Below are 23,680 nucleotides of genomic sequence, written 5' to 3'. Positions count from 1 at the left end.
ATAGCTGTGTTGCCAGTGGATTACGAGCAGGCTACATGGACAAGCAGTGCTCATTTAAGGAGAGCTCTGTTGCTAGGCATGACAGATTGGGGCCAATGGTTCTACAGGAAATGGGGTCACAAGAAATTCAGGCCAGAATTCGGGGTTTGGAGATGTATAACAATGTTCCAGAAGAAGATGACATAACTGTATTTGAATAACTTTTCCATTATCGGGGCAACATAATTGATTGCTTCTGCTTTCAGCTGCCAGCAAGCTCTTGTCAGTTTTTTTTATTTTATTGTATTAAGGTAACATTTCATTATCAAGGGGTAATTACAAAGTAAGGCCACTAGTTCCCAGACTTCATTTTTATGACTTTCCATCATTCTTGTCTTATGGTTTGGGTAAGGAATAAATAAAGCATCACCACTCAAAAAGTGGCAGTTATTCACCTGTTTTATTCCCCTCCTCCAATACACATGTATTGAGATTTTTCTGCATTTTCTGTTAAGCATGAAATATTGCACTGTGAAAGCCAAGGTGTAGATTTTATGAAGTTGAAATGTTTGTTGCACTGTTTATGTAGAATTCTCACACAACTGTTACTCGTTACCTAGAACTGTTGCCCAGTAATGGAAAAGTACCAAATAAATGTCGATTTGTGTACACGAATAAATGTTGATTTGTGTACATGAATAAATGTCGATTTTTGTACATGAATAAATGAATAAACATAGATTGTTGTATGGGGGGGGGTAAATAAGGCATCCCCTGATAATAAGTCCTAATGAGTATTTCGGCGGGGGGGAATTATAAGACCTGGTCTTATTTTCGGGGGAATACGGTAATATGTTCCTACACGCTCCCAGTTAGTACACTTGATAACCTCACTCACAACATCACCATTATATGCACACAGTATGTTTTCAGTCACTCACTCCAATACATAACAGCTACACAACACCATCAACCTTCCTACAAAAAAGATAATTGCCATGTTTGTATAAACACACACACACCTCTTACCAGCAAAATACCTACCACAAGCATAATAACAATTGTGGTTGTACACACACACACATCAGTACAGTAAGCCTAGTACATCTGTTATGTAATACAAAGTAGTATAAAAGAGAGAGATGCACACTTGTGTAGTCATACTCAGGCAGTATGCATACTGACGTGTCCATTCTATGAGTGGCCACCAATAAGTGCACCTTCAATAAGACAGTCATCAGTGATATGGATGGCATCCAAGTTAACATGCAGATTCCATAGAAAGAAGCATGTAAAATTTAGACACAGCAACTATACTTTTTTATGGTGGCTACAAGCTGATTCAGTTACTATGTTGGGAACAATTAGAGCATTAGATACAGTGTAGAAGACTACCTGAAGGGTAACTATGCCCTAAACATAACTTTTCCTTTTTCCTCACATATAAAATATGCATAACTTAGATATTTGTTTCCTTCAGTAGCAGTTCTGCACAGTTTGACTTCCTTATTCTAGAGCAAGTTGAGTTTAGATGACAATTCATGATACATTCTGTAGCAGTTTGTCTGCTTGGCTCTTATATTGCCAATCACATTTTAAGATTTTTGTCCCAGGAAATTCCCACAAAGCAAAGAGTTTTTAGCATTTCATTCTTTCCCTCCCACTGTGGTTTAAACCAGCACTCTTAGGAATCAAAGCTCTTTTAACATGTGCTGTAATTTATAGCTGTTCTTATATCCCTTTGAGTCTTTGGGAATTCACATCCTTGTTACTATGAAGTACTGGAGTGCCGAAAGCTAATGTAAATACAGACATGGAAGATGAATGATGATGAACCCCTGCATCTGTTTTCTATCTTTCTGAAATCTAATGTAGCACTGTTTTGGTTCTGAAAATATAAGGAATTATTTCAGGGTGTTTAAAGCATTAAAAAAAAAAAAAACGTAGTGCCACTGGAAAGAAGAGTCTCTGTCCAGAAATTCTGAAAGGGTGCAGTAAACCTCAATACTGCCATTCTAAGTAAACTGTAAAAATCTTGCATGAGTGTTAAGGGTTTGAATAATCTCGTCTTTTAAGAGTGCACACTGTATTGTGGTAAAAAAAGAAAGAACAAAATTACTTTACTCTGTTCACCCCATCAGATCATAATGGGTTAAAGAATAGTAATAGCTGCAGGGATATTGATATAGTATAGACCACTGGGAGACGATAAAAGTATATACATGTCTTCATTTTATGACCATAGAAAGCCTGTCCTGCTGTTCCTTGTTATTTTGAACACAAAACAATTTCCACAGTTTGTAAACAATTAAAATCCCATAGTTTTCACAAAAAGAAAAAAGAAGTTATGTACTTACCATGATGTTCCATCTGTATTGTCCATTTTCATTCTTCCTCAACTAATGGGATTGGATCCTCGGGTCCGACTCGGCCGTTTTGCTAACTGATGGCCACCAAAAAATTCTCAGGCACCTTCCCTACCCATAATGCACCAACCCTAACATCTTTCAGATCTTGTTTGCAGCTTGACAGGAGGCCTGTAAAATATAACATAACTGGACTTCAGAACAAAGGACATAGGTGTCCTGAAGTAGCTCATTCCTCCAGAAGTCAGTCATGAAATATGAAGGGGGTGGTAGGTGGGGAGTTAAGGAAGAATAAAAATGGGCAACACAGATGGAACATTATGGTAAGAAATAACTTCTTTTCTGATGTTGTCAATTTTTATTCATTCCTCAACTTATAGGACAGAGTCCCCAGCTACCTAAATTCCTGGGTGGACTCTAAGGAAGGATATACCTAAGTATGGTTGAGACAAAGGCTGTTCTTCCCCTCGAGACCAAATCTAGTTTGTAATGAGAGATAAAGGTATGAGGATTTAATCAAGTTGCAGCTGCACATATATCGTCCATAGAAGCTCTAGACTGAAATACAGCAGAAGTTGTCATAGATCTGGTTGAATGAGCCTTTAATGGTTTTGTTATGGGGAGATGCAATTTGTTAGCCATCTAGCTAGAATTACCTTTGTAACCGAGTCACCCAATTTATTATGTGCAAAGGAAACAAATAACTGAGCCATCTTTCTAATCTCTTTAATTCTGTCTAGGTAAAAATATAATTGTCTATGAACATCCAGTAAGTGCAGCATATATTTCCCTTTATGTGTATATTGTGGGGAAAAACTGGCAAGTTAATGAATTGGTTAATGTTGGTTTCTGACACCACCTTAGGAAGGAAGGAAGCATTAGTATGTAATGTGACCCTATCCTTATTAAAAATCAAGTATGGGGGCTTAAAAGATAATGCATGAAGTTCTGAAATTCTTCTAGTAGAAATAATTGCTACTAAAAAGACAATTTACCAGGTCAAAAATTTAAGGTCACATTTATCTGCAGGTTCAAAGAGAGAGTCTATTAAGGCTTTCAGTACCAAATTTAAATCCCATGGTGGCATGGGGTCTTTGTATGGGGGTCTTAGCAGAAGAATACCTTTCAAAACTGCTTTGCACAGTTTAGAAGAAGCCAGGGATGAATTTGGAACTTCCAAGTGAAAGCTAGAGGTTGCTTCAAGTTGAACTTCAATACTTGATGAAAAAGCACCCTCATTAAACAAATTTGTTAAAAATTCCAGAAGAAAATAAAGTGGAGCTGAGAAGGTGTCTGTCCGATTCTGTTCTGCCCAATAAACAAACTTTCTCAATTTACTCCTGTGGAGTTTCTTAGTAGAAGGTTTATGGGAAGATAAAAGTAGGGAATGGACAGGGAAGAAAGAATTGGTTGCCTGGCTAATAAAGGAATTTGAGATACCATGCTGTTAGTTAGAGATTTGAGAAATACTGGTTAACCATCCATGTCGGGTGAGACAGAAGGTCTGAAATTGGAGCCAGAATCCATGGTGGGTATAGTAGATGAGGCCTAAGAAAGCAGAACCAAATCTTCCTAGGCCAGTAAGGTGCAATGAGGATGACTACTCTTCAACTGGGATGCTTTTTGATGGAATTTGGGAATTAGGGGAGTTGGAGGATAAGCATACAGAAGACCAAGGCCCAGTCGTGGAGCAGAGTATCCCTTGGTGATTCCCCCAGTCTGGGGAACAGGGTAAAGAAACTGCTGCACATTTTGTTTAAGGGGGGATGCAAAAGATTGCAGCAAGGCTGGCCCCACCAACTGAAAATCATTTTCTTCATTTTGTTGGTGTGAGACTACTCTTGAGGTAGTAAGATGGATCAGCTCAGTTTGTCTGCTATCATGTTGGACTTCCCCAGAATGTGTGTTGCTATTAGAAAGCGGTTGGAAGATATCACCCATTGCCACACTCTGAGGTTTCTCAGCACAGGGGATAAGATCTGGTTTCCCCTTGCTTGTTGATGTGCCAGACTACTGACATGTTGTCTGCCTGGATTGCAATTGTCCCAAGAGGAAGAGAGTCCTGGAATGTCTGTAAGCACCACTTACAGAGCACCCCTCTCATCTCCAGAACATTGATATGCAGGTTGGCCTCTACAGGGGACCAAGTGCCTTGGACTGTTTTTCCTAGAAAGTGCCCCCACCCACCCAGTCTGGGAAGTGTCCATAGTCACTATGGCCTTGGGCTGAGGGAGAATGAAAGGAAGACCTTGTAACAGCTGTTGACTGCATCCACCAAGAAGGGTATTGTTTGCATACCTACTTGGGTTATTCTTATCTTCACAGACATGGGCCGAGGAAGCATTGACCATTGTGTTGTTAGCATTCATTGAAGAATTCTCATGTGGAATCTTGTTAAAGGGACTAAAATTATTACCACTGGCATTGGTTCCAGAGCTTGCAGAATCAATCAGGCAGAAATTCTGGTACTGCAAATTATTTTCATGACCTGCATCCTTATTGTTTGCACTCTTGATAGAGGAAGAGAAGCTGCCATAGATACTGTGCTGAAAACTGTTTCTATGAATTCTAAAGTCTGTGTTGGTTGCAGATGAAACTTGTTGTAATTTATGGTTATTCTCAGATGCGAATAGGTCTGTAATACCTGATCCCAAGTTTCTATCAGTTGATGCCTGGTCGGGGCAGTAATGAGCCAGTTGTCTAAATGTGGAAACACCCGAAATCCTTGCAGTCTCAAGTGCGCTGCAACAACTGCCATGCACTTGGTGAACACCCTTGGGGCTGTGGTGAGGCCAAAGAGCAGTGCTCTTAATTGATAGTGACTGTCTCCCAGCCAGAAGCGTAAGTACCTTCTGGATCATATGTTTATCTTTATGTGATAGTACACATCCTGAAGGTCTATCAAGCACATCCAGTCATCCTTGCCCAGAAAGGGCACAATGGACTGAACCAGGACCATCTGGAACTTTTGTGTGTCAAACCAACTTGTTCAATACACTGAGATCCAAAATTGGTCTCAGTCCCCCGTTTTCTTTGGCACTAAAAAGAATCTTGAATAAGTGCCAGATTCTGTCTGGTCTGGTGGGACCTCTTGTATGACTCTTTTTTTCTATCAGCTTTTAGATTTCTAGTGCAGCTGTTTCTTCTGATTGGGTGGAACATCAGGAATTTTTCTGGATAATGGAGGGGGTATGGCAAAGGGAATTATATGACCTCTGGAAATAAATCTCCACACCCAGTTGTCTTTTGTTATACTTAGCCAGGCTCTCAGGTGCAGGGATAAGTGATCCCTGACTGCCTCCAGAGGTAGGCAACTGGGCCTCCATTCACTAGTGCTGAAAGGGTCTTTTGGAAAAAGAATCTGTAGACCCCCTGTTTTGCAGGCCTCCTCTGCCACGCGGGTCTAGTCATCCATTATCACTCCCCCCTCTGCCTCTGGAGGAACTAACTCCATGTGTGTCCTGAAAAGGACCCTGAGATTTTCTGAACCACATTTTTCAACCTCCCCTTTGATTCCTGGAAAGGTCCTTTGAGGGGTCAAAAAATGCATGCCCATACAGAGAGGGTCTTTCCAGCTTTCTCACACCTAGAGAGTGTGTCCTTTACCATGGGACCAAATAAAGAGGTGCCATCAAGGGTACATTGACAAACAGTGACTTGAAGAGCTCTGCAAAATCACACAGGAGCATCCAGGCATGTCTACTGATGGAAATGCCTGAACCTGCAGCCCTTGAGGTGCCTTCTGCAGTATGCGAGATAAGCCTTATGGATGAATTGGATATAGTATGTAGGGTAGCCAACTGAGAAACTACAGAAGATTGAGCCTCACCAGTTCCCGTTCCAGAAAGAGGTTTGGATAACTCTTTAATCAGATCTCTTTGTAGGTTAATAAAATGTGCTAAATAGTTCAGCGATCTAAGTGCAAACATCGCTGAAGCATGAACACGCTTCCCAAATCTGTCTGTCACCCTTGACTCTCTCTTAGAAGGATGGACAGTGAAACTCTGTTCAGTGAGTTCCTTTTTTGTAGCCACCACCACAACCATGGCATCTACTGGCACCCCCTTGCTTCAATATTCCTGGCCTACTGGTAGAGCCAGAATCCTGTGTGGTCTGTTAGGGATTGGCTCAGTCATATCAGGTTCCTTCCATGCTACTTGAAGATTAAATCAATGACTTCATTGGCTGGTGGAGTAACCCAGAATGTAGACAGGCTAGTACCAATTGCTTCCAGAAATACTGATTCCTCAGGAGAAGGGCCTTGGGAAGACCAATCACCCTTTTGCTTTAGGATCTCAAGACTGTCTCCAAATGAGACATAATCGGGTGGTGATTTTGGGGGCCCCTTCTCTTCATTGACATCAATATCCTCAGTGACTGATTCCTGAGGATACTCCAAGTGCCTCCTTTTGGACTTTCTCTTCCTAGGGACTTCCTCTGTGGGGCGGTCCGGAGAAGTATCAGAAGAGATCAAAATACCCTACTGGGTAGACTGGAAGTTTAAGACAAAAAACGAAGATAAAATATTAAAGAAATAGTTGTTTGTAGAAGTTTTTAGAAAGATGTTTGTAGAAGTTTTATAGAAAAAAAGTATGAAAAAATAACATCACTCACTGAAAACTTGAGAGCTGAAAGTGACCACATCTAAATGCTGAAGTGACAAATGAGATCTGAGGGATGTTAGGGGTGATGTATTATGGGTAGGGAAGGAGCTTGAGAGTTTGTTGGTGGCCAAGAGCTAGTAAACAGCTGAATCAGATCTGAGTATTCGCTCCAATTCCATTAGTTGAGGAATAAATTAAAATTGACATCAGATTACAATTTTTCTGTTCTTCCCTAACAGGGAATTTCTTACATTTCAAAGAAAGTATTTCTAAACAGGGAAGGAATGAGGTTTAAAAGAAGGCAGGATTTGAATGAGCTATGTATTGTCTGACTGACAATGATTGGGTAGATTATAAGTGATGTATGATGTTTGCAACTACAATTTTGTCAATATGGTTTGTGATTTATAATGCTTGAAACTAAGATTATGTCATTATGGTTTGTTTTCATTTATATAAATGTATGGTTGCTTATGTTATAAGTGATAATTTAATAAAGACGTTTCTTGTTTAAAAAAAAGTGTTTCTAAATCTTTAAGTAAAAGAACAATGCATTAAATGAGAATAAAACAGCGCTAATGCATAAACTAAAGCATCCTTCAAAATATGATTCCTAATGTAGTCTGTAGCAGTATGAAAAAAGTCTTGTCATTAAAATTGGTACCATTTTATTTATTTCATTTTTCTTTTGTTACCGGGTAAGTAAACTGATCCTTTTCAGCCATGACTTGAGCCACAGAGGCAAGTACAGCATTCACTGATAATTAGTATTACAGGCAGTAATAAGTGGCCTTACAGCATTATTATAGTCTCCATTGACAGAAAACATAGTCATTGATTACATTAACAGTAGACTTACTCAAAGGGATAAGTTCACAGTCATAAAGGTAAATGCACAATCATTGACAATTTCAGCAACAACAGTAGACAGTTATCAGCATTCAGCATTATTTTAATTAATGGAACTCATAAAATAGTAATAGCAATTATTACAAATTTTGCTCAATATTTGCAGTTATCATAAAATGTCAGCTCCTGGAACATTGTGTTCTAGTATGATAATAACATTGCTTACCACATATAAATATTTTCCAGTTCTCTAATGTTGGTCACAATGTCAACAGTTTAAAACCAGATTTTCTTAAGTCATGAGTGCTCAGGGACCATTTAGGGCTGAAGAAAGTTTTGAATATGTTTTATAATGTCCGATGCTCAACAGTTTTTTTTTTTTTGCTTTCATTTTTTTCTGCCTGTCCCTGTTGCTTCTTGGCTTTTAGAATAGCATTGTTCAAGTCACTGAGTACACTTCACACAGACCCTTTTTTGCTTAATGTGTATCCCTTTTTTGTGTTTGCTTTAAAGGAAATGCCCAACTCCAGGATGTGATGGTTCTGGACATATTACAGGGCGGTTTACAGCACACCACTGCCTTTCAGGATGCCCCTTGGCTGAAAGAAACCAGGGGAGACAGAAGGATCTTTCTGATAATGAAGGCTCAGCTAGGAGAAGGGGACTCATTGGATTTACTCGAAAGAGGAAATCTAGGCACCATGGAAGGTAAAACTCTGGTTCTTCAGGTATTTGATTTTTTTTTTTCCTGACAGATTTGTGTTTTCTTAGACACATTGAGTGATGTCATGAAATAATACATACAGTGTATATGAGATAGTATGTTAATTTGTAGTTTTTCATTATCATTGTGTCAGAGGTGCTATCACATTTACCCATTGACTAGATTGTTCTGAGTTCTACCAGTAGGGTAAAATTGAAGATCTGATTTTCATTCAGCCTCAACAAATGGGTCTTGGAGCTGATGTCAGATCCAACTCGGCCGTTACTCCGGCTCATGGAAACCTTCTGGCTCTCAAGCTCTCCCCTGCCCACAATGCATTGCTGACCTGTCACCCCAGATCTTGTTTGCCTTTTTCTCATTCAAGCATGGTTACTGCAGAGCTCGAGTTTTAATTCTTTCTTCAGATAAGTGGAATTTTCTTCTTTCTTGCTCTTTATATATCACTATTTCTTCTTAGTTTTTGCTTCTACATCATGATTCTCTGTTTTTTTCCTATATATCAAAATAAATGACTAAATAAGTAAATAAATCCTAAACTTCTCTCATGTCCTTCATTCTACTGTAAAGCCCCTTTTCTTCTATCAGTGTGTGTCTTTGTCCCGTTTTCTCTCTCTCTGTCTCTCTATCTCACATTTTCTTTAGAGATAATGTCAGAGAATGGGTTTAAGAAGTGTACCAAGTGCAGGCACAAAATGGCCTCTTTGGATGGTAACCCTCTGTGCCACTATTGCTTGGGTCCTGATCATTTGAATGAAGAATGTATAATTTGTGGGCTTCTAAACCCTCATAGAAAGAAAAAAGAAGCTGATTTTGAAAGGCCTGTTACCATCTTCTTTCTCACAGGTGTTATCCAGGGATCAGTCTTCTACCTCGAAGTAAAGGAGATCATTCCAAGAGGCCCAGATTGGCCAAGGTGCTATCTTCCTCTGATCTGAAAAAGAAGGTCCCTAGATTGGATCCATCCTCTCCTGCCAACTTGAAGGTCTTGGATGCAAATAAAATTCTTATTACGGAGCCGAAGAAAAAATCTTCATCAGATTTGAAATCTTTGGATCTGATATGCCTGCCGCGGACATCCTACTCTCCATCCTTCCACCCTGCTCCATCTTGACTACCTTCCCCTTTCCTGGAGAGACATTCTAGACCTGCATCTATCATGTCTTTGCAGTCCTCCTGAAGCCTTACAGAAGTGGACTTGGTCAGGATGGTGAAAGAGCTGGTCACAGAGCCAATTCAGAAGGATGCATTCTTAGTCCCTACCCCAGATTCAGGACTTTGCCTAGTTTCCACTCATCCTCTGACTGATCCTTTGGTTTCTGAGTTATTGGATCTGAGCTTTCCAGACCCATCTTGGTCAGATCCAAGGAGGTTGGTCTCCTTAGATCTGACAATGACCTCTGACATTTTTGGATCCCGACGGCTCCCGGACCCAAAACTTCCATGTCGGATCCGGGAGGGTTGGATTGACTCCAGTGTTTTCAGAGCCTTCCCTCCCTCACTGAGCTTCAGCTGGACAGTTTGGTTCCAGTTTCCTTCTCGCGCAGCCGGCTTGTGGGAGGTGGAAAACCAGAGGACCAGATGCCCTTGTCCTCTGCTCCATTGCTTTCCTCCTCCCAGGGTGGACTGCTTTTGAGGAGGTAAAGAGGGTCTTCACTGAATCTTCAGGTCAGACTGGTCCTCCCCCCTCGGATCCACCCCTGTTCACCCAGCTGAGTCTGCCATGTGATTCTCACCACTTGACACCACACAGACAGCCAGTCTGGGGATTCCAGTCAACCCACTCGGGGCTCCCTAGCTGTTCGGATACTTCTCCGGTCCATCCCAGCAAAGAAGTTCCTTGGAAGAGACCATGTAAGAGGAAACACCTGAACTCACCTGAAGAGTGTCTTAGCACAGATACCAATTTCATTGAAGGCAAAGTGTCTCCTTTGGAGACATCCTTGAGCTCCTGAAATAAAGGGGTGGTTGGTCTGCCCACAGCCCTTATTCTGAGGAGTCGATATATCTGGAAGCCTTTGGTGCTGGCCCATCTTCCCCCTGGGTGACTCCACCTTCCAACGAATTAGTAGATTTGATTTGTCAGAAGGCATGGAAGGAGCTGGATGTGGTCGAGCCTATTCCAAAAAGATCTGTCAAAATTATGGCACTCCTGGTAGAAAGGCAGCATTGAGGCAAAGGAGTACCAGTTGATGCTGTGGTGGTGGCGGCGGTCACTAAGAAGGAACTTGCTGAGGAGAGTTCAACTGTCCATCCTCCCAAAAGAGGGTCCAGGCCAATGGACAGATTTGGGAAGCGAGTCTACACTTCAGCGACATTTGCTATCTGTTCGCTGAACTGTCTGGCCCATTTTACGAGGCTGCAAAGGGACTTACTCAAGGAACTTTCTAGCATGTTGTCAAGGATCAGTACTGAAGAGGCTCAGACTTCAGTGACCCCTCAGTTGACTACCTTACAATCTGTGGTAAATTCATCCATGTAGCTTTTATCCAATGCACCAGAGAGTGCCGCACAGGCAGCAGGTTCAGGCTTAGCCATGAGGAGACAAGCCTGGATGCACCCTTGCAACTTTGCAGAGCCTTTTAAGTCTTCATTCATCAATGCTGCATTTGATGGATTTTTGCTTTTTGGCCCAACAGTTAGAGACACTTTCCAGGTGTGAAAAGGATGGGAAGACTCTGTTTGCAGTTGGAATACATTTTTTGATCCCCAGCGCACCTTTCTGAGGAATCGGTGAGGGAGTCATAAGATGTGTTCTAGGAAATCTCATGGTCCCTTCCCTGACACATGTGATGCCGGCTCTCCCACAGGCTCAGGGGAAAACGGTAATAATAGGAGATGCCCGTGAGGCAGAGGAGGTCTGCAAAATACTGGATCCAGAGATACTTTCTTTGATAGAGCCTATCAGTGCTTCTGAAGGGAGGCCCAATTGCCATCCTCTGGAGGCAGTTGGGGGACGTTTTTATCCTACCATACAGCCTGGCTAAATTTAATGAGCGATATCTGTGTGCAGAAGATATTACCAGAGGTTATTTTATACCCTTCTGCCTTCCACCACCATCATCAGAAAAGATCCCGAATGTTCCACCCAGTCAGCAGGAGGAAGCAACTTTACAAATGCAACAATTGCTAAAAAAAGAGTCATCCAAGAAATTTCACCAGACCAAATAGGATCTGGTGCTTACTCAAGATTCTTTTTAATTCCAAAAAAAATCAAGGGACTGGAGACCGATATTGGATCTCAGCATGCTAAACACGACAATCATGCATACCAAGTTCTGGATGGTCACGGTACAGTCCATTGTGCCCTTTCCGGGCAAGGTTGATAGGATGTGTCGCGTCTGTATCACATTATCACATTGTCATAATGTCGAATGGCTACAATATCGAAAATGCAATTTAGCGAAACTGTTATTGTGGGGGGCTGTGACCACCCCCCCCCGCTAATTATATATACCAACTCCGAGATCGCACTACAGTGAGTAAAGGGCAAATCTTCTGATCCTCACTGTACTGCGATCTCACAAAAAATATTTAGCTGAACGGCATTTTCGACATTGTAGCCGTTCAATATTTTAACATTGCGTCAATGTGATATAGACCCGATGTGTTGATGGACCTCCAGGACATGTATGATCCCATAAAGATGAACAGATGATCCAGGAGGTACCTTTGCTTCCAAGTGGGAGCCAGTCACTTCCAGTTCAGAGCACTGCCCTTTGGTCTCACCACAGACCCCACGGTGTGTACCAAATGCATGACAGTGGTGGCAGCTCACCTGAGACTGCAAGGAATCCTGGTGTTCCCTTATCTGGATGACTGGCTCATCACTGCCCCAACCAAGCATCAACTGGTATAAACAATACATCAAGTGTAATAGACTTGTTCGACCCTGGGAATCACTATAAATCATGAAATGTCAAAACTACAACCTACCCAAAGGCTAGAATTCATTGGGCAGTCTTCGACAAGTCATCCATGATTGCATCCATTCCCTTACCTCGACTTCACAACATCAGAAACCAAACCAAAAAGATCATTTGCAATTCAAAGATATCTGTCAAAAAAGTGCTACAAGCTCTGGGTTCAAAGGTGGTGGCTGTTACTCTAGTACTTCTTGAGAAGTATGATGTGGGAGCTCTGCAGTAGATGTTGTTAACCCAATGGTCCTACCTTACTCATGCAGGATCCGATGTCTTCAAGGATAAGGATAACACAAACTTGCAAGGACTATCTTGCATGGTGGATTCAATCAGATCTCCCTCAGCAAGGCCGCCCATTCTCTCCGCTCCAACCCAAGGTCGTAGTGACCATGGATGCTTCCCAGATAGGATAGGGGGCATTATGTGGGAAAGACAGTTCAAGGCACTTGGTCCCCCGAGGAGGCCAACTTGCACATAAATGTTCTAGAGATGAAAACAGTGCTATTAGCATTGCAAGCATCTCAAGGCTTCTTTCCTCTAGGAACGACTGCAGTTCAAATGGACAACATGTCAGTAGTTTGGTATATCAACAAAGAAGGAGGAACCAAGTCTTATTCCCTATGTCGAGAAGCCCTCAGACTATGGCAGTGGGTGATAGCCTCCATTTGTTTTCTGTTAGCAATGCACATTCCTGGGAAGTCCAACATGATAGAAGACAAAGTCAGCAGGTCCGTTCTGTTACCTCATGAGTGGTCCCTCAGCCACTGAGTGGCAGAGATGATCTTTCGTTGGTGGGGTCAGCCCTGCTGTGACCTATTTGCATCCCCTTGAACAATAAATGCAGCAGCTTCTTTGCCGTAATTTTCCCGGCAGGGGAGTCACTGATGGATTCTTTTCTCCACGATTGGCAACCCGGTCTATTATACGCCTATTCCCAAGTTTTTAATTTAAGGGTCCAGATTGAAGACCAGAGGATTCCTCATTGCACCCTTACTGGCCTCAACAAGTTTGGTTCCCTTTCCTTTGGCCTCACCTCATATCACCCCAATGGATTCTGGGTCCAACTCCAGAACTTCTGTCTCATCCAATAGGGTTGACCCATCTAGATTTGATAAGTCTCAAACTAACCGCATGGTTTCTCCAATTCCAGTCATAGCCAGGCAATCTACACTATCCTCCCCAGTCCATTCCATTCTCATATCATCTCATAAACCATCTACCAGGAAGTTGTAAAAAAGTAAGTAGAAGAGGTTTGTTATTTGGGCTGAGCAAAATGATATAGAACCCTTTACAGCCCCTACTTATGCAGTCCTGCAATTCTGAGCAGAGTGATTTAATAAAGGGGTAAGTGTATCTACCATTAAGGCACAATTGGCAGCAATTTCAGATTTCCACATAGGACTTCAGGATTCTCCCTTAGCCTCAGCAGAAATTTGTAAGTTTTTTCTAAAAGGTACACTACTACTGAGACCCCCCTTGAAAGATACAGTTTCCCCTTGGGACTTAACCTTAGTCCTCCAGGCCCTAACTCAACCCCCTTATGAACCAGCAGCCAAGTGTGACTTAAAATTCCTTTCTTGGAAGACTGCCTTTCTAGTAGCCATAACCTCAGCCGGAAGAGTTTCAGAAATTCAAGCGTTGTCCTCAAAACTCCCTTACCTTATCTTTCATAGGGACAGTTTTTTATGTACCAGTGCTTCCTTTCTACCAAAGATAGTGTCAGAATCCAATATTAATCAGGCCATCAGACTACCAGTATTATTTCCAAACTACAGTAACACAGGAGAATTCCTACTCCATTCATTGGATGTGCATAGATAATTATACTTCTATTTACATCGGACTGAAACTTTTAGAAGTCAGACTAGCTTTTTATCTCTTTTTGCACACCATAAATTGGTTCAGCCTGTCAAAAATGTAACAGTAGCCAAATGGATAACTGAGTGCATTACTTTGGCTTATTCAGAATTGAATGTTCCTCTACAAATAACAGTCAAGGCCCATTCTACTAGGTCTGTTGCGACATCCATTGTTTTCTAGTTCAGGGCTTCTATGGGCGACATCTGTGCAGCTTCTACAAGATCAAATCTGCAGATCCTGTATAAATCATTACAAACTGGATATGGTCTCAAAGAGCAGGTCAACATTTGGCTCAAGTGTTCTCCGGCATATCCTTCCTTAGGGTCCACCCAGGCTTCAGGCAGCTGGGGACTCTCTTCCATTCATTGGGGATGAATGAAAATTGACAATATCAGATAAAGAAGTTATGTACTCACCATAACGTTCCATCTGTGTTGTTTGTTTTCATTCAGCCTCAACTCCTCTCCCTCCAGCTCCCAGCCTTTGATTTCATTGATGCCCTCCTTCAACAGGGCATATGTGAGAACACACTGTATATATCTTGAAACTGAAGACTGATCTGTGTAATGCATATATTAGCTAACACCTTTTCCTATCTATTTGATAACTCAAATCTTTCTTGTGTGAATTTATATATATATATATATATATATATATATATATATATATGTGTGTGTGTGTGTGTGTGTGTGTGTGTGTGTAGACATGATAAAGAACAACCAAACTGATGAACTGATGAACAAATATGAACGGAAAGCCACCAGCCAGATGAATAAATCCAATTTAATAACAAAACGAAACTTATACAGCCAAATAACGAACTTTAAAAACACCAAAAAACACAGCCAAAAACAAATATATGTAAGCGCTTTCGTTTAAAAGTTTTAAACTTCCTCAGACCTGATATATTTGTTTTTGGCGGTGTTTTTTGGTGTTTTTAAAGTTCGTTATTTGGCTGTATAAGTTTTGTTTTGTTATTAAATTGGATTTATTCATCTGGCTGGTGGCTTTTCGTTTATATATATATATATATATATATATATATGTGTGTGTGTGTGTGTGTGTGTGTGTACAGAGAAAGAGAGACGTGTGTGTGAAATGTATCTTCTTCATAGTCTACTAGTCTCTCTAAACCTATAGATATATTGTGAAGCAACAGGTCAGCAATGCATTGAGGATAGGGGAGAGCTCAAGAGCTTGAAGGTTTCCACGAGCTGTAGTAACAGCCAACTCAGAACCGACATTGGATCCGAGACCCATTCATTGAGACTGAATGAAAATAGACAACACATATGGGATTATGGTGAGTACATAACTTCTTTTTATAGTTAAAGCACTGGCACCTGAAGAAAATACGGGGAGAACATGACACACTACTGCATAACTGCCATCTGTTTTAACCTCCCCAATTGCTTAATTTGTGGTGTCCAACAGAGCAGTTTCTTGAGTATCTCTAAACTGCCATTAGTACAGGTTGTATACAATTCCAGGCATCTGTGAGAGGCTGAAACTGTTCCTGAACTTACCCTGCATATGTTATTATGAAAGCTTGCTCAGGCTTACGATAGATGACTGAAAGGCTGCATTTGCAGGAAGACTTATGGAGAAAGTCATGAAAGGAAATGACAGGGACCTCATGGTAGATCTTCGTTGACTTAAGAATCCCTCCAAAATTTATGTTGCTGTAGTGAACTGATTCTGTCATTTCTATATTTTTGCTTTGATGTGCTGAAGCCCTATAAGTATAAGATAGCTTGAGGCTTCGCTCCCTCTGCAAAATAAAAAAAAATCACCCTTCTGTATTTTGGGCATTTTTTTCATTCTTTTGGCTTGTTGGCATTCGGGAAGCCGTTGATGTTATGTTGTCCCATCTCACCTTCTTTCTTGCTGGTTGGGTTCAGAGCTGATCCCTGGCTCCAACTCAGCCAATTTACTGAAGCTTGAGAGCTTTTACTGGCTCGAGGCTACCCCTTATCCCAACAGGCCTAGCGGAAGGTACCCAGATCTCGTTTGCCGCTTGCAGCGTCGAGATTGCTCCCTACTGGCTCAGGCTAAGTACTTTGTGTTTTATAGTTATTTGCAACTTTTTTGGCAATTGACTGGTTATATTGACTTGTTAGAGCATGTATTTTTCTTCATTATTATAACGACCCCTTTCTCTGCTCTTTATGGTATTTTTGGACGTCATTTTCTCTTTCAGGCCTGCTTTCCCCTTACAGCCCGTTTAAGTTAGAGGGTTCTTCCCTTTCTTCACCCTTACTCTGGGATTGCCATTTTAGTTAGAGGCTCTCCCATTGGAGGAGTTGCCGTTTAAGTTAGAGGCTCTCCCCCTTTCCTTCCTTCCTTCTTTCTTTAAAAAAAAAAAAAGTTGTAAATGTTTTTTCCTTTGTGGTTATCAGCCTGTTTACCTCTGCTTGTTGTAGGCTGTGAGTGATAGTTTTTTCTCTGTGGAAACCTTTTTCCCTGACTACTGCCAGTTATGTCTAAACCCTCTGGGTTTAAAAAATGCAACTCGTATTGCCAGAAAATGTCCCTTATGGACGGGCACACAAGTTGCGTTTATTGTTTAGGGGCTGTTCATCTGCAGGACTCTTGCTCCATCTGTCATACTTTCAGTTCCAGAGTCCTGCAGGAAAGAAAAAATAAGCTTATCTTATGTGGCCTCCTGAAGAACTCTCAAGATGCCTAGTCTCAGGGTCCTCAACCAGCCAAAGTGTTCGAGAAACACTCCAAGCCATCAGTTCCGAGCTCGGAACATTCAGAACTTACTAAGAAGCCTTCGGCTTTGTCAGTGCCCAGCATTGGCTCTGACAAAGCTAAGTCTCCGGTGGCTCCATCTGTGTCCTCAGAGCCGGTCCGGATCCATAGGATATCAACGTCTCCCTCTTTGGAGCTGGTACGCCCCACTTCACAATCTCCGCTACTGCAACCTAAAGCAGGCAGTCACCGGTCCTGTTAACACTCCTCTCGGTCCTCCAGATTTTCAGATCATAACATGGAGAGAGTGGTCAACAGGCTTCTCAAGTCATGGGCACTTGCTAAATTACTCTCAAATCCAGCCCATAAGGATTTAGCTCCTTTGGTCCTCACAGCTTCTCCATCAATTCCTCCTCCGATTCTCTTGAGCTCAGAGCCAGAGTGCATGGAAGTTGTGGTGGTACCGTCGGCTCCGATTTCTTCTCCCTTACTGGTTCTGACTACCGCTCCGATCTCTTCGATGTCTCAGTCCGTTGAGGGGTCTGAGCTCCGAAGCTCTGTCACCGACTCTGAGGGGGAAGTGGCATTGGACCCTTGTCCAACCCTGCTCTGCCTCTTGGAGCTTCGGCGCAGGTGAGCTCGGTTCCCACATCGGCCTCGGAGCCTTCTCTCCTGGTTTGAGGAAGATCTCCAGGCTCTTTGGAGCCGGAGGCTCCTTTGACTTAGGACCATGGCGCTTTCGAGGTGAAGAGGAGCGTGCTGTCTTCTGAGACTGTTCCACCCTTGGCTCCATTGGCTCCTTCTCCCTTGGTGCCTGTGCCAGCCTTTGTCCTCCTGCTGCCAAGATTAGGGAACCTATGCCCCAGGACTCCCCACTGGGTGACCCCACTTCTTCTGAAACCTCGCCCAAACATTCTGAGGAGGTCCCTCAGAAGAAGAAATGCAAGAGAAAGCATCTAGACTCCCGTGAGTCTATCACTTCAGATACGGACTTGGATGAGTCGGAAGGGTCCCCACGGTCCCCCTCTGAGGATGTCTCTTTTTCAGACATCTTGGCAATCCTCAGACAGAGGGGTGGCTGAAAGTCCCTAGCCCCTTCTGAGGATGAGTCCATAAACCTAGACGCATTTGGTTCCTAACCCTGCACCTCTTGGGTGTCTCCACCTTTCAACCCACTTTTTGTCAGAAGTGAGTCGAAAGGCGTGGAGTGCTCCAGAGACCATGGAACCTGTTCTGAGGAGACCTAACAAATTTATTACAGCTCCTGAAGATAAGTCTTTCCTTTCAAAGGGAGTCCATGGTGGTGGCAGCCACCAAGAAGGAACTTGCAGAAACTTCTTCATCTGTCCATCTGCCAGAGAGTCTCGTACAATGGACAGGTATGGGAAGCATGTTTTTCTTCAGCGACATTTACTCTCAGATTGCTGAATTACTTGTCACATTTCACACGACTTCAGAGGGATCTCCTGAAGGAGTTAGGAGATAGCTTGCAAGATCCTACAGCTGAGGGAGTTGCAAACAGGGCAGCTTCCCAGCTTGCGACCTTGACCTCCATGGTAAACTCCTCTATGAGGCTCATTTCTTATGCTGCAGATGGAGTGAGTGGGGCAGCAGGTACCAGAGTAGCCTTATGCAGACACTCCTGGATACACCTTTGTCAATTTGCAAAACCCTTTAAGTCTTCATTTACCAACACTCCCTTTGATGGCTCATCCTTGTTTGGGCCTCAGGTAAAAGACTCTCACCAGGTGTGAACAGGATGGCAAGACTCTCTCTGCCATAGGAGTCCGTTTTTCTACTCCATCTAGACCCTATCCCAAGGGTTAGAAGAGTGGGAAAATGTGGTTCTGAAAATCCCAGGCATCTTCGCCTGACACACATGATGATTTTTCCCCCAGGGGCAGAGGGGAAACAATAATGGAAGACACCACCCTCGCGGCAGAGGGGGTCCACAACAGCAGGGCGACAGAGATACTTTCTCTGCTAGGCCCTTCCAGCACTCCTGAAGGGAGGCCCAGCTATCCACCTCTGGAGGAAGTCTGGGGCAGACTGTCACTGTACCCAGCAGCCTGGCAATCTATCACAATGGAAACACGGGTACTGTCGATAATATCTAGGGGTTACAAAATTCCCTTTTCTGAGTCCCCCTCAAAAGACAAACATTCTATCCCAGATGTTCCACCCAGTCTTCGGGATCATGCAATCCTAGAGGTTCAAAGATTGCTAGAAAAAAGAGCCATCCAGGAAGCCCCCATAGACCAAATCAGATCCAGAACTTACTCAAGGTTCTTTTAAGTTCCAAACAAGACAGGGGACTGGAGACCAGTCTTGGATCTCAGCAAGCTAAACCAGTTGGTAAAAAAGACAAGTTCCAGATGGTGACACTGTAGTCCATTCTTCCCTTCTTGGGTTAGGACAATTGGATGTGCTCCACAGATCTCCAGGACACGTACTACCATATAAAAATGGACAGGCAATCCAGGAGAGTCCTACTCTTCTGGCTGGGAGCCAGTCATTATCAGTTCAAGGCCCTGCCCTTTGGTCTCACCACAGTCCCCAGGGTGTTCGCCAAGTGTATGGCAGTGGTCACAGCTCACCTGAGGTGTCTAGAACTCCAGGTCTTTCCATATCTAGACGACTGGCTCCTCACTGCTACCACAGAGTATCAACTAAACAAGGCAAGGGACTACACAATCCAAACATGTACCCAGTTAGGCATCACAATAAACTATGAAAAGTCTGCCTTGTCACCTTGTCAGTTTATTACCTGTATAGGGGAAGACTTATATACAAGACGCATGATAGCAAAACTGCCTCTAGACAGGGTGTCAACCATTTGTCAACAAGTTTCCTTTCTCATAAACAAGACGAGAGTTCAGGCAAGACAAGTTTTATAAGTACTGGGCTCAATGGCTGCAGCTATTATTCTAGTTCCTTTAGCATGCTTCCACATGCGGATTCTACAGTGGCTTCACTTCACTCAGTGGTTTTAAAGGAATTGCCAATGTCACATATGATCTTGATCACGGAATCTTGCAAAAAGGACCTACTATGGTGGCTGGTCTCCCCCCAGGTGACTCTAGGTAGACCCTTTCTAGATCCTCAATCGGTAGCCACAGTGACCACGGACACTTCCCTGATTGGGGGGGGGGCATTATCTGGGATGGACTGTCCAAGGGACGTGGCAATCTCACGAATACCATCTGCACATCAATGTTCTAGAGATGAGAGCGGTGCTTCAGGCATTGCAAGCACTTCAGGACTCTCTACCTACAGGGACTATTGCAATCCACACAGACAGTCTGTCAGTGGTATGGTACATCAACAAGCAGGGCGGAATCAGATCTTACCCCTTGTATTGGGAGGCTCTTCGAGTATGGCAATGGGCAATGTCTTCCCAACGTTTTCTGATTGCAACGCACATTCCTGGAAAATCCAACGTGATAGTGGACAGGCTCAGCAGGGCTATCCTCATGCCTCACGAGTGGTCCCTGAAGAACGAAGTTGCGGACTTGATTTCCGCAAATGGGGTCAGCCATGCTGTGATCTTATTGCCACTCCCCTAAACAACAAATGCAGCAGCTACTTCGCTCTAGTTCCCCCTCCAGGACAGATGTGGCCTCCCGCAACAGGGCATCCTTTGGTTCAACCGTCCTGAAGAGTTTGTTCCAGTGAGCCACCCAAGAACCAGGTACTGGGGATGCAGTCCCAACCAGCAAGAATGAAGGTGAGTTGGGACAACATAACATAAAGAAGTAATGTACCTACCATGACATTCCATGTTTGTTGTCCTTCATCTCACCTTCCTTCTTGTGTCCCCCCACTCCTTCCCCCTTCATGGAAGTTCGAGAGGAGTTCTTTATTGGTTACACTGGCTGAGTTTTCTGCTGACATACCAGGTTAGGTAACCATACATTGTCCTTTCCTCTATCCTTCCTATCTTGGTGTATAAGAGCTTTTTACTGTATATGTCTAGTGTGGGCTATTACAAACGAGATCTGGATAGCTGCCGCTAGGCATGTTGGGATAAGGGGTAGCCTCGAGCCAGTAAAAGCTGTCAAGCTTTAGTAAATCGGCCGAGTCGGAGCCGAGGATTGGCACCAAACCCAACCAACAAGAAGGAAGGCGAGATGATGGACAACAGACATGGAACGTTATGGTAGGTACAAAACTTCTTTTTTCATTGCAAAACTCTCAAATTTATGTCTTTATTCCATGTTAGCGGTTAATGCAAAAACAAGATTGCATAGAATTTCAACATTTCCAAAGCTACATATTTTGTTGTCCTAACACTTTGGATTTCTGTAACCAAACTGTACAAGCTACAGGAAATTCCAGTGTTTTTATCCAGTATTAAAGAAAAACCAGGAAACTGGAACTACTGCTTTTGCAATGCTAGGAAAGCTCATACAAAACATTTCAGTTCTTATGCAGCATTTTACATAGATTGCCATCTATTGAATTGTATCATTCACACAAGTCATCGGATTATCACTTTGCAAAACAGTACCTATTTTACTTCTCTTATCCTAACAAAACATCTCTTTTTATATCTGCTGTTTTCTCATTGGTTTTCACATAGGGTAGTCTCAATTAAGCAGATTTTAAACCGCTTAAACACAATAATCTTCTAAAGAAAGATGATTCCTTTTTAAATTTAATTAACTGTGAATTTGGAGTGAAAGAAGATTCTTGTGGATGGGTACTCTAATCAAGAACATTTTATGGAAGTGTAGTTTTTAATCCAAAAATAGAAACATTTTATTGTAACTATAACATCAGATCTCAAAAATATCAACTATATTTAAAATTATAACTCCTTGTTATTCAACAATTTAACAAAATTATTAATGTCTTCCTTAGTTTCTCACCAGACATGATAACCTCGTTATGTCTAAACCAAGTGCATCCATGCAAAACAAATGCATTGACACTGTTTTCCAAAAATAAACAATTCTTTGTAACTAGCAACACAAAATATTTGCCTAACTGGGTGCCATTGAAACATCAATTAAATTACCAATTAAATAAAAAATAATCCAATTCAGACTCAAAATTATCCCTGGTAATGCTAAAGTTCACACCTTCTAACAAAAAAATATGCACCAACAGTAGAACTTCCTACTAAACAATACGTACATTAATTTAATCTATACTTGTATGTACCACAGGAGTAAAGTGACTCAGTGTAAGAAGCTCAGAGGAAGGCTGAACATGTTTTATTTCACTCAGAAAATCAGCAGTTTCTTTGCCATAGCTATACCTAGTCTGGACAAATGGCTATAAGAAAAAAATATGCAATTTCTAGATAACAGTCATTTGGCCATGGTGGTGCAGTGGTTAGCGTTGTCGCCTCACACCAAGAGGTTCTCCAGTTCGATTCTCGGCTGGAGTGCCTTCTGTGTGGAGTCTTCATGTCCTCCCTGCGGTCAAGTGATATTTAAAAGACATGCAGGTAGGTGCGTGCGTGAATGGGCATGCCTTCTTTGAAGGTTGGGCGTAGGGCTGGCACCTCGGCACCGTAAAAATCCACTAGCAATCATTAGCAGACCGGAGTTCCACTGTGGCGACCCCTAACCAGGAAAAGCCAAAAGACATTAGTTTTAGATAACAGTCATTTGTCTGCTGTGAGATTTTTATATCACATCTTTGCAGCATAATTGTTAAACGTGGCAGTTGCTGATGAACTGCTGTTTTCTCCATATAGGAGCAGTTATTGACAGGTCAAATTGCACTGATTTATACTTCATCAGTTTCAGTGTTATAAAGGAAGAATGAGACAGGTTTTGTATTATACTAGTAATTAAACTTTCTCCAAGGTGCAACAATATTGGATTTTTTTTTCTTTGTTTTGGTGCATATGCTAAAGACCTGCACTGCCAATAATACATTTATTTTCTTTAAGGAAATTAAGCATATCAAGTAGCAGAAATAGTATTTTTTGCAACAGTTGATATTAGTAGTCTGTATACTGCTGTTGAATATAGATATGGACTAGAGGCCAATGAACATTATTTAGTGAATGTTACTGGATTGCAGAGCATTTTAAATATACCTAGATTTATTCTGAATGATAGTTTTTCTTTTAATGAGTCTTTTTATAGACAGCTTAAAGGTATGGCTATAGGGGCTAAGTTTGCTCCCAACTATGCTAATTTGTTTATGGGATGATTTGAGGAATTATTTTGTATGCTGATTCCTACTTTGTCAGTAGTGTAATGTTTTATAAAAGCTACATTAATGATTTATTTTTTTATACCTCAGGGCTCACAGGAACAGTTTGTTGGATTTATGCAGGCTATACAGAAGAATACCTTTAGTTTATCTTTTAGTTATTACATGCATGATAATACCATTCATTATTTGGATGTTGAGTTGTATATTGTTAATGATACGGTGCATTTGATGTTTTATAGCAAATAAACTTCTGTGAATTATTTTTTGTATGCATCCAGTGCACATCCTGGCTACTTGATAATCTCTCTCCCCTATGGTGTATTCTATAAGGCTAGAACTTTATGTTCGGATGAAATTAATTTCCAGACTGTGGATATATTATGATATATATATTATTGTCTAGGGGTTATAATTACAATCTTCTCATTACCACATGGCAGAAAGTTGTAGATGGAGATAACCAATTTAATCGGAAATATAAAATTGGTGAAAAGGTGTTGGGAA

The 23,680-nt window shown here is 42.0% G+C and overlaps 1 protein-coding gene across 1 annotated transcript in view; it reads left to right on the top strand.

The window, feature by feature from the left end:
* The window catches only part of L3MBTL1 (L3MBTL histone methyl-lysine binding protein 1), a 2,277,156-nt gene that overhangs the window by 2,113,709 nt on the left and 139,767 nt on the right, over nucleotides 1-23,680 (top strand). The window contains exon 18 of the mRNA XM_044090108.1: nucleotides 8,312-8,506. Coding sequence (XP_043946043.1) covers nucleotides 8,312-8,506 — 195 coding nt within the window. The remainder of the gene's footprint in view (nucleotides 1-8,311; nucleotides 8,507-23,680) is intronic.

The sequence above is a fragment of the Protopterus annectens genome, chromosome 12.part0, assembly GCF_019279795.1.
Source record: "Protopterus annectens isolate FY-2018-M chromosome 12.part0, PAN1.0, whole genome shotgun sequence".
NCBI classification, from domain to species: Eukaryota; Metazoa; Chordata; order Ceratodontiformes; family Protopteridae; genus Protopterus; species Protopterus annectens.
Note: the sequence above shows the minus strand (reverse complement) of the source record. Positions and strands in the feature narration are given on the sequence as shown.